The sequence below is a fragment of the Pithys albifrons genome, chromosome 12 (assembly GCF_047495875.1).
Source record: "Pithys albifrons albifrons isolate INPA30051 chromosome 12, PitAlb_v1, whole genome shotgun sequence".
Taxonomy (NCBI): domain Eukaryota; kingdom Metazoa; phylum Chordata; class Aves; order Passeriformes; family Thamnophilidae; genus Pithys; species Pithys albifrons.
In genome coordinates, this window is record NC_092469.1 from 14,787,271 (window position 1) to 14,799,386 (window position 12,116).

Sequence of the window (12,116 nt, forward strand, 5' to 3'; positions counted from 1 at the left end):
TGCTCAAGGAATACCAACCTACTAATGTACAACCCAGGGAGCAAAGCTGCCCAGCATATGCTTCAAAAGTGCAAGGCATGATTGTTCTGATCCACTCCACGGGTATGTCCTGAAGGGAAGGAATGTCACTTCTACCCTCCTTTAATGGAAAGATAATGGCCTACTTCTGTTACAGTATCTGGTGTATTTTCTGGCATAAAATACCTTGCATGAATTTACATTCCATTAGATCTCTGACATATGAACAAAGTTTGATAAGCTTGAAGGAGAACAGGTATAAGGTAGAAATTTAAGGTGTCCAAATGTCCCATGTTGAGCTCGGAACACACAGAGAAAGCGCAACAGAAGGCTGCCAGAGAAATAAGGTGGCTGGTGCACACCACCTATGCAGCTGTGAGAAGATTGGGGAGATCCTGCTGATACACTCAACAGGAGAGCAAAGAGATGATGAAACCATTCTCTTGGGACAAGCTGCAACAGTGAGAGGTCAAACACTGGAGTAGCTTGCCCAGAGATGCTGTGGGAATGAAAATATTTAGTAAATACAGCCCCAAACCTCAACTAACATCAATGCACTGAGCCAGGGATTGAACCAGAATACCACAAGAAGACCCTTCCAACCCAAATTATTTTACCATTCTCTGGCACTATATAAAATGAAGGATACACTTCAACTGCAGACACAACACAGTGAGGCTTTTTGCCATTTATGCAGTTCTAGCTATGAAGTTCTTAGGACTGAGATTTGCTGGTGTCAGCATTCACTTCCACAGAAGTTCCAGAGGCCCTGGGACACCTCTGCAAGCTCTCCAACACCAATCAGTTTTTAGCAGATGTGCAGAAGTACAATAACTCCTAGCAATCTACCAGTGACCTGCACTTTTGGTGAATATCCAAAGCCACTTAAGAGAACAGCATTAGAAGGGCACAGGCAGAGTGTTTCACTGTTTAGGAGACACAACCACATGTGTTATGAAGTACAAAGACTCACATCAGAAAAGGGTCCTATAGGAACTTCAGACAGAAAAGGGGAAAGCAGTATTGACAAGGGAGCTCACTATTTCTTTTTCATTTGCAGGAGAAAACCCAGGGCCCCAATGAGTGCATCTAGACTAAGAAAAAAGAAAAATCTGTCCTTGGAGAAGTAAGAACTTCTGTGTGCTCTTTCCTCCAGAATCTTAACAAGAAGTTGTATCTTGAGTGCCAGAAGGGGGCTGAAAAGTCTCCCTGGCTGCCAGCACAGGACAGTCTGTTCGAGGAGGCAGCTCTAGGACATAACACATCATACTGATCATCAACTGCACTGGATTAAGCACTTCTAACCAGAAAGAGCCAGACTGGTAATACAGGAGGACAAATGTTCAATGCTACCTCCCTTCTTTGAGTCTAGTGGAGCTGGAGAAAACATCCCTAAGGATCTGTTTGCCCAAGTCACTCAAAGCAGATGTCTCCAAAAACATCACAGATGTCATGTCAGGCAAGTGAGACATCTAAATATTTGATAGTCTCCTCCATCATACTACCATGGAAGCTGACAAATTCTTCTTCGTGTAGGTCAAAACACTGGTAGAACAGGGAGAGGATGCAGCTGCTTCAGCAGGACAGAACTATTTCCACACACACTACAGGAGCAAAGTATAAAGTACTCTGGGTGTACAGAATGCTCCAAGAGGCTCAGAGAAGGCAGGAGTCAACAGCAGCCATTCCTCAACAGGAAGGAGAGGAGAGCATTAATATGGAAGGTAGGCAAGGATCAAGTAATCAATGAGTACCTTTTGATTACTCAGTATTGCCACAGGAAGCAGTAAATCTCTCTTCAAAGATCAGAAGTGGCAGTAAGTGATATACTCAGCAGGAATGCTGGATAACACTAACTTCTTCCATCCTCCAAAAAGAAAGGAAGAAAGGTTTTAATAATCTGATAATCTTTGACTGAAACTACCAGCCTTCAAAAATTTGACTGTTTTCCAATCTGTAATCTGGGAACTCCTGAAGTGCCTCTAGGGCTTCTCTCACAGTATGTCCTAGGAAAGCAAAACTGCAGTTCAGATTACACCTCCACTGCAAGGGTTTAGGACATAGGAGAAAGTTACTGTTTGAAATATAATAGTGTTAACTTATGTAATAAAATCACACAGTCAAAAACAGGGGGTGTTTTAAATTCAGTAGCATTTCATGCTTTCATTTTAAATCTTTGGATGTTAGAAGTCATTTCAATGGAAGAGTTTTGCAAATCAAACACAAGGAGACAGAAAAACTACACAAGAAGCTGAAGTAACTGGCCAAAAATCACTAGTGTTTCTACTGCAGTGAAAGGCTCTTCCAGGAGCCAGCCAGTCCAGAGCCATGATGTCTCTTTCAACATTAAACAATGGGAGAATTCAATTCCCTGAACAGTGATTTCAAACATAAAGCAAAGTTTACTGCTCCATTTCAAAACAGTAAAAAATGTTTGCAAATACCCAAATGCTGCCATTACTACTACTTGTGGTCTCATCTTTCTTTGCAAAAAGCCTTTACTTACCCACAAAATACTTGGGGGCATGGTTCCACAAAGGCTCAAATCAAACTTAGAGCTGCATTTTTTCCACATTCACTTACATGTAGTTGACCCCACAAAGCAAATTCAGTCAACCAATTCATCGCCTGGTGACACAATTGCCAGCACACACATGGAATGAGATGGGGTCACAATAATCCTGATGCAAGACAACCTATTTTTCCAGGGAAGCCATGAATTTTACCTCCCTAATGCTTTGGTGTTATTTCCAACACAGCAAAACCTGTAAATTCACTTGCATAGCTTTTATGGTAGGTTGACAAAAAAGGGGGAAAATTTCCTTTGTCCGACATGAACCTAAAAAAAGCTCTACAAGAACAGATCAGTGCCCCTTTAGTCCAGCAGTCTGGCTCCAAAAGCTCAAGCAGGAAACACTGTAGGGAGAACAATCAGTAATGGCTGTGGTTTACCACCCTTATCCCAACACCCAGCCATGGAATCAGGGACCTCACCCTCTGGATCTGCTGATCCCTTTCTGAACCTACAGTGTCCCCACAGCCTCTTACAAAAATGGGTTTTCCATCGGTTGTGGTGTATTTACCCATTTCTTTCTTCTACAGGCTCACCACAACACTCACAGCATCTAACCCAGCAGTTGGCCTTGTGTGAGCACTAGGAACCACAGAACAGCAGCCAGACTGGGCACAGACTGAGCTCTGCAAAGAACTCCAGTGGCAGGAGCAGAACCACACAAGTCACTTTCTTACAAACAGCCAGGAGAAACCAGAACTGCTGAACTCCAGCATCAGGTGCTTCTGTTGAAACTGCCACTCAGAGGAGGGTGGGGATTATACATAGGCTCTGCAACTCAAGAGTTCTCAAGCTTACATATCCCTTTCCTACCTTTTAAACACAGCTAATACATGAAAAATATACTTTACCTTCCAGCAACCTCCACCTAGAGATACTGAGGCCACCATCAGACTATTTATTCACAGTAACATTCTAGAGCTCAGAAAGTATCAAACACTTGTGTCAAGTCTCCACACATGATACATTATCATAGCTCAAAATTATTGTGTTGTTTACTCCTTCCACAGCTTTATGCTCTCTAATTTCATTCCTGATTAAGTCAGTATTTTACTCAGTATCCCATTTAAAATGAGGATCACTGCAGATAAAATAATTCCACTTGGTACATACAAATGCAATACATAAAGTATGAGTCAATAAATAATTTTATGTAATACAATTTTATGGAGCCATATTTTTTTCAGTGGATTCAATAAAAATCACCTTGTTTCACCCTCTGAGCATTTTCCATGCTTTGAACTGGGAAGGAAGAACTCCTTTGGAGATACAGGCTTGGAACTGGCTGGCTGGGCAGCAGTGCTAGTGCCAAGTCCTTGGGCTGCCGGGTAGGCACAGAGCTGGATATGAGCCAGCAGCAGGCCCAGGCAGCAGAAAAGTAACATTTATCCTTTCAACAGCTTCCCAGACACTATTTGACACAACTCCAGTATGTATCACTATCTGCTTACTTTCTCCTGTTCCTAAGATTTTACTGGCTTGATCATGTTCTAGATTGATAAGGAAAAGTCCTGAACTTATCTCTGTTCAAAAACAGGGAAGTAGGTTCAAGAGAAGAGGAGCTGCCACCCACCCTTTTTCTTTAGCAGCTGTCATTTGATCACCAAGCCTAACCTCTTCTGAATGACAGTTCTCCAAAGGTATATGAAACAAAAAAACTTCAGTACCTTGTAGTAGTCTGAAGCAATTTTCAGATTTTTTTCCCCACAATCTTGATTCAAAGACGTTAAATAATTAGGAAATACAGGGCTGCTCTGCATATCATAATCCAGTAGTTAATCACCTTCCCTGTGAAAAACGTAAGTATTTTAATTTGAACTTATCAGGCTATAAATTCTCAGCAAGCTTAAAACAAGCTACTTAATATCCAATATTATCTTGTCAGGGACACATGTGAGGACTCTAATCAAAGTCACCTCTTAGTTTTGCTGAGAAGCTGCGCAGTAAATTCCCAGCATTTCACTGAAGGGCACCGCAGCATCAAACTGGAGATTAATCACCCTTGCAGACAGTAATTTTGTTTGGGTTTTTTTCTGACTGTGTGTACTGAACCATACATAGTATGACTGACTTCACCCCACCCCACAGAGGCAAGAACGCATCCTGACTTACCCATTAATGCATTTAAGACCTGCATTAGGTTCATGGCCACAGCAGCACCTTGGAAACTTACGTTTACGCTGTTTATCCACTGACTCCAAAGTGCAGTTCAGCCACCGCTGTCTAGGATTAGCATGTCTTGATTTAAGTTCAGCTGGAATGCCTTATTCCCAGGTGCACAGCTTTGTATGGAGCAGCCTTAGGAAAACACCTGACTGGACCTACTTAACCTGACAATCACAACCACTGCCTTAGTGCTCACTGCCTTGTCATGAGCCACAAGTTTATCATGCAAAAGTTTTTAAAGGCTTTTTGCACCCACAAAATCATTACACAAATCGTAACAATTACAAGGTTTTGTTGAATATTCATGGGAACTATTCACTCTTATGTTCACAGAATCACAGACTCTTCTGAGTTGGAAGGGACCCAAAAGGATCATGGAGTCCAACTCTTAAGTCACTGGCCCACACAGGGGATTGAACCCATCCATGACCTTGGCATTATTGCAACCACGTTATAACCTGAATTCAGACTAATACTGAACTAATGGCATTTACTGATATTCAGTACTAATGTTAATATTCAGTAACGTCTTCAACATCAAGACCTTTAACAAATTCAAATAATAAATTTAATGAGCTCTATTCTTACAGCCTTATTTACCAGAATTAATACTTTTCTTTCCTTGTTAAGTAAATTCTATACTAAAAATAAATGGGAAAGCTGGTAATAATGTGAACTATGTTTGTATTAACACATACAGAGCTACTCAAACACTCAAGGTAGCCTGGGCACCTGCCACCCCCCTGCCACGTTCATCCACTCCATGTTTTAGCAGTGACATATCAGCCCTCCTCTGACCTCAGAGAATTTCCCCAGTGTTCCAAAGTGCCTTGACCAAAACATATTCCTTCCAATATTACAGCTAGGGATACTCCAGTGGTCAAAAAATATACTGGCCAAGTCAAAAATCCCTCTCATCTCCCAGTGTATTCTGGTGATGGGGTTTTTAGATGGTTTTTGTGTTAAGTTTTGGCTTGTGTTTGGGTTTTTTTAAAAAAACCAAATACACTACAGAGCAATTTCAGAACAGTAACTTCATTCTAAATACCTGAAAGAGGGCAAAAGGGTTACTTTGATATCCCAATGAAGGCAAATAATACTCTTTCCATAATTAGACCAAGCTATTTTCTCCTCTACTTTAAAGATAGCTCCTTTACCTGCTGATGTTTGAGACATACAGGCTGCTAATTATGATGCATATTAACACAGACAGACATGTATTTCACACTCCAAACAATCTGTGATTTGCCTTCAGTTTTGTTAGGATTTGACAAATTCAATGATGTCAAGAGAATTTCTTTTACCTTACGGGGAAAAAAAAGTAAAACAAGACCTTCAGTATAAGCTGAACTTACTTAACAGTGTCTTCACATTTGAGTGAAGCTTTAGAAATTTCCTGAGTTTGCAGCTGTGGCAGAAAAATAAGATGGTGCTGATACCTGATTGACACAACAATAATGCTTTAAATGCTTTCAAACATTCCTGGTCTCACCTCTTAGTATCAACCCCACACAGAACACTGAAATCCAGGCAGCTGACAGCAAACTGTGGGAGGGCTTGAACTGAGGAGGTCTCTAAAAACAAACCTTTATGTAAGAAAAGTAACTCTAAGTATCTATGACTCAAAACTTCACCTGTAGGGACAGTCAGAGAATAATTCCTCGTGAGTCCATTCTATCAGAGGTGTCCCCTAAGCCAGTGCACGTTATCTGCACCATTCTCAGGGGCTGTCTCTGCACTACTGCTGTGCTCACCTGTCAAGAGCCACACTGGAAAGAAATTAAGATTTTACAGTTTCCAAGCTTTTATAATACTGAGGAAAACTTCACTTCAGCTTTAATTTACATTAGACACACAAACTGAGTTGTTCAGTGTACAGTTACCTGTATGTTAACGTGACCTGAAACATAAAACTCCCTACCTACCTTATGTTTATTCTACTTTTCTTTTCAAGGTTGTTTTCTGTTAATCAGAAAAACGAGCACTCAGCTGAGCAGCAATTATTCAGTTTTCATATTAAGTGTGTCAAGGATAAGCATATCTCACTTAATTCCTAAAGAATGATGGATTATTGAGAGAAGTGGGAGGAGCTTCAGAACTGGGTGTTTTAAATGAAATTCAAATATCCTTCGGCACAAAAAAAGTGTAACATCTTCAGTTACAGTCAGGACAGGACAAAGATTCTTCCTAAGTTTCAGTAAAAAATCTGAAGGAACAAAAGCCATTTATGTTCTGAGCCATTTTTGTGAACACTCAATATAACAAATAAAAATGGAATTTCCTGGATTTGTGTGTCTCTAAGACCACGCAGCATTACAGAGCAGCAGAGCCTGATACTGTAATGACATTTCAAGGTTTAGTATAACAAAGAGTGAACTGGGCATCTGAACTAAAGCCAAATGGATGAACAGGGGTTTACAGTTAAGCAAACAAATCAGTACAGTTCACTAAGTTAACACAAACAAAACAACCACCAGTCAAAGCTTTGGTTTCCTTCAGCTCCATCAGTGTCCCTCATGTGTGCTGGTAAAGCAGTGGCTGCTGTTATTACCTGTATTTCTGGAGCACAGATAAGCACCGGAGGGAGCAGCATTTGTGATCCTAAAGCCCTGTTACTGCCTCGAGCATTCCCTCTTTGGTAAGAAGGGGTAAGAGAAACAAGAATTGCCAGGACGAGGAAATGAGGGAGTCTTTATGTAAATATAATCACTATCTGTGATATATCCGAAATAGTTAATGTACAAAAAACTGTTCAGGCAGATCAGGAGAGCTATCCAGAGGTCAGAGCTCTGCACAGCTTTGTGTTACAAGTGATGCAGAACCTGCTGAAGTACGAGGGGTAACAGCAAGGAATAGGCTGGCTCTGCTCTGAGAGCAGGTAAGTCTAATAATGCTCAACATCCAAAAATCTTCATTAGAAAAGAAGTTGTTCTTGGACATGAAGTCCTAAGGGAAGGAGAAGAAATTAAATTCTGGAATAGGCTCTATACAGAAATTCTGAAGCAACTCAATAATGACATATAATTAGATTTCTCAGGTAAATGCTGAATAGAGACAAGAGTAACACAGGTCAGCTTCCAGCATTCCCAAGACACAGCACTGGGAGAGCAGCAGGCGGGTATCAACCTGCAGCACAAGAGCTGGGGAGGATGCACACAAATTAGCTACGGATCGTAGTCAAGATCCAGCCTGCTCACATGAGAAGCAGCTCCTGAAATAGCTCCTTCCCTCAGTAACGCTGCAGGCACGAGTCACCAGCAAACTTAACACTGTAGTGACAGTTCTCCAAGCTCTGTCTGAACTGGACAAGACTCCCTGTATTATTTCAGTTCCAAGGCCAACGGAAGCTACAGGAACTCAAGTTTTGCACCTTTTGCTCAGGTATTACTCCTCCAAAATATCCCACAGAGTTTAATGAATTTTAATGAAGCCAATTCTCTGCATCCTAACAACCTCTCATGTATAGCAGACGACACTGAAGCTGAGTGAGCTCTGCACACCCAGAAGAAAAACAAAATGGAAGTAAAAACCCATCAACTTTAAAAATAGAGAAAAGTAAGCACTGCTTTCCCTTTATGCTAAAATCGCTTCTTCCTTCAGTTCTCCTGATGTCTTCTCTACTCAAGTAAAGCGTTAGGGACCATTTAAGTAAGAAGAACTTGAATACAGCATAGAGTTATTTCTTATACCCAACGGACTCCTGCAAATTCAACAGGCTCCGTAGAAGGTGAATAAACTGGAGAACTCAATATTTACACACTTACTGCACTCTAACAAAAAAGACACACTGGAAGTGGTAAACAGTCTCGTAGATGCTTCTAAGGACACCCCTGAAGTTATTACCAGAATTCAGTAACTGGCAGGAGATGAGGAACAGCCATGCATGTATTTAAGTGGGGGGAAGGCTGGGTAAAAAAATAGGAAGTCACAAACAGGAAAGCGAGCTCATTCTCACCAACTGGCAAGTGCTAAGGATTTACACTGAGCAGAGAACGATTCACAGAACATGACAAAACCCTTCTATCGAAGTAATTACACAAAGCTAAGGCAAGGCTAAACCCGATACCACATAAATACATATTCTGAAGAAATCTAAAGTTGATGTAGAGAACAAAAAACCGAGTGTTTGGACACAGAGCATGTGCGGTTTCCTCCTCTGCATCACAAAAAGAATCGGGTTTTGTGCTCCCCCCGGCAAGCAGCACAAACCCATGGAAGGGAGGGAATAACACCGTGCTTTGCCGTGGGATTTCGGGCTCTATCCTTGGGCGAGCGCCCGGCTGGGGAGGCCCGGGAAGTTCCCGCGGGGGGTGCCCCGGGAGTTGGGCAGCCAGGCCAGGTCCCAGCAAGTGACACAACTGCTCGGCGTGTCGGTGGCCGCCGAGGTGCTCCCGATGGGAGCCTGAAGCCTCGTGGGGAGCCCGGGCCCGGGGAGGGTGTTGGCGACGGGCCGGGACGAGTGGGGGGGGACAGAGCCCGGCGGGGCCGCGGCTCTCCGGGAGCGGCGCGGGGGGGCTGCGGGCCGGTCACCGCGGCGAGAGCGGGCGCCCCCCAGCCGTGCCCGCCCCGGTGCTGCTGCATGGCGCTGCTCAGCCTGCCTTGCAGAGGGAGCTCGAGTCCCGCTCTGCGCCTCGCAGCGCCTCTCACTCCGCCGCACACGCCAGCGCAGCGAGGCGGCGGCCGCGAGAGCGGGACACGCAGCCGGCCCCGTGGGCAGCGCCCGGCCCGACACCGCGGCAGGACACGGGCGGAGGGCGCCGGGCCGAGCTCCGCGGAGGTGCGAGGAGGGGGGGAGAGCGGCGGAGGGGCCGGAGGGGAGCGGGGCCGGCGCGGCGAGGCGGGGGAGGGGGAAGGGAAGGACGTGCGGGACGGGAAGGGAAGGGGGGGCGGCAGGCGCGGCGGGGAGGGGGCGGTGATGGGGCGGTTAATCAGCGCCGGTGGCGCGGCGGAGGAGACAAAGGAAAGAAAATGGAGTCGGGGCCGGCGGGTGGCGGCGGCCGCGGAGGGAAGGAGGGAGGGCGGGCGGGCGGCCCGGGCGGTGCCGCAGCCCAGCGCCGCGCTGTGGGGGAATGGCGGCGGTGGCGGCGGCGGCGCGGGGACGGTAGAGGGAGACAAAGCCCCCCTTGCTGCCCCGGCGGCGGCCGCTGCGGGGCCCCAGCCGCGCCGGAGCCCCATCGTGACACCTAGAGGCCGGAGAACGCGACTGCAAACCCCCCGCCGCCGCCGCTTACCTGCGCCCCGCGCCCCGCCGAGCTCCCTCAGGCCGCCGGGCCCCGCCGCCGCCCCGCGCCGCCCGCGGGCCCCCGCGGAGGAGCCGCCGCGCGCCCCGCACGCCCCGCCGCGGCCGCCGCCGCTTTAAAGCGCCCCGGCACCAGCCCCGCGGTTTAATCGCTCCACAGTCGCTTTCGGACACAAAATGGCGGCGGGCGGGGCGCAGTGCGCACGCGCCACCCAGCGCGGCTCTGCCGCGGCCGCCGGGCCCGGGCGGGGGGGAGGGGGGGCGGGGGGGGGACGGCGCGCGCGGAGAGGCGGCCGCGCGGGGCACGCCGGGAGCGGCGGGCGGGGCGGGGCGGGGCGGGGCGGGAGAGGAGCGCGCGCCAACTTCAAACGCGCGGGGCCCGCGGCGCGCGCCTGTGCGTGCGTGTGTGCGTCAGCGCGTCACGTGCCCGCGGGCGGGGGCGGGCGCCGCCCCTTCCCGCCCCTCAGCATCCCTCGGGGGAGCGGCGGCCTGAGGGGACCCCTGAGGGCAGCCCTGCGTGCTGACAGAGCTGCCCCGAGACACCGGCAGTCCCGTCCCTGCTCCGCACGCCGCTCCTCGTCTAAAACCGTCCCCTTCGCCTCAGACAAAATCCCCCCTTCACCTCGAACAAAACTGTCCCCTTCACCTCAGCTAAAACCGCCCCCTTCACCTCAGACAAAACTGTCCCCTTCACCTCAAACAAAACTGTCCCCTTTTCCCCATCTAAAACTTCCTTCACCCCAGCCAAAACTGTCCCCTTCATCTCAGACAAAATCCCCCCCTTCACCTCAGCTAAAACTGTCCCCTTTACCTCAGCCAAAATTGTCCCCTTCACCTCATCTAAAAAATTCTTTCACCTCAGCCAAAACTGTCCCCTTCACCTCAGACAAAACTCCCCTCATTACCTCAGCTAAAATTCTCCCCTTCACCTCATACTAAACCACCTCCTTCACTGCAGCCAAAACTGTCCCCATAGTCCAAAACTGCCCCCTTCACTTCAGCCAAACCTGCCCCTTCCTCTCAGCGAAACTCCAGGGCAGGAGGCTGAGCCTCAGCTCCACGGGAGGAGCTCCCGAGGACAGTAAGGCCACAGTGAAAGTCTCATCCTCCGTGCTGAGAAGGGGATTTGCCCAGGTTGAAAGACTGAAGCTTTCCTTGAGCTGGAAGGTGACTCAATATGGTCATGGATTAATCACCAGGAAAGTCATAGGGCAGTTTTGTAAATACCAGCAAGTGACTGGAATTAGAGTCTGTAGGGGAGGCCACGCAGGATGCGGTGAGGTCAGAGAAGAGGGGACTGAGGGCAGAGCTCATCCTGGGCTGCAGCTTCTCATGAGGGGCAGCTCCGACCTCTGTTCTCTGTGACCAGTGACAGGATCCGAGGGAATGGCTGGAGCTGTGCCAGGGGAGGTTTAGGTTTTAGGATATTGGGAAAAGGGTCTTCACCCAGAGGGTGGTCAGGCACTGGAACAGGCTCCCCAGGGAGGTCACAGCACTGAGCCCGACAGCTCAAGAAGCTCTCAGGCACCTGGTGGGATTGTTGGGGTTGTCCTGTGCGGGGCCTGGAGTTTGATTTGATGATTCTTGTGGTCCCTTCCAACTCAGGACATTCTGATTCTACAATTCTGTGATTTAAGATGGTGCTTGCCTGGTGGTTTCAAAAGACCTTGGGCTTGCTAAGCTTGTAGTTGGGTGGGACAAACTGCTCCAGTTACCTTCAGGACTGCAGGAATGGTGGATGTGCTGCCAGGTGTTTAGTAGGGAGCTTCTGGGGAAATCAACAAGGTCGACTTCCATCCAAAGTTAGACATCACAGTGTTTCCTGTCCACAGCTTTTCCCCAAAAAGTGGAAAGGGGGACGGCATCCATCATGAGATGAGTGAATTTTTGTGAGAATGCACACGGGCTTGCCTGTCTTTCATTTTCTGCAGTTTCTTTGGGTTGCTGAGTCTTCTGGATTTAACATACTTTCTCATCTCCAGCACTGTTGTAGCAGATCTGGAGCTGATTGACAGGCAAGCTGAGGAGGGGAGAATTCCATGAGCTCATGCTGCATACTTTTGGTATTTTCTTACCATAAACCCATGTTAAATGGAGCAAGAGTTATGGGTTAAAATATTA

General features: G+C 47.4%; 1 protein-coding gene across 6 annotated transcripts in view; it reads right to left on the reverse strand.

Moving 5' to 3' along the window:
- The window catches only part of CTCF (CCCTC-binding factor), a 34,155-nt gene extending 23,918 nt beyond the window's left edge, over positions 1-10,237 (reverse strand). For 3 of the 6 annotated variants that reach the window (XM_071567256.1, XM_071567255.1, XM_071567253.1), the window contains exon 1: positions 9,988-10,237. Coding sequence is in view for 1 of the 6 variants with exons in the window: in XM_071567251.1 (XP_071423352.1) it covers positions 4,258-4,350 (93 nt within the window). In the remaining 5 variants the exon portion in view is untranslated. Of the gene's footprint in view, positions 1-4,257; positions 4,379-9,987 lie in introns of those variants that run through there. The other 3 variants (XM_071567254.1, XM_071567252.1, XM_071567251.1) reach the window with 2 other exon arrangements.
- Between the last annotated feature and the right edge of the window lie 1,879 nt (positions 10,238-12,116).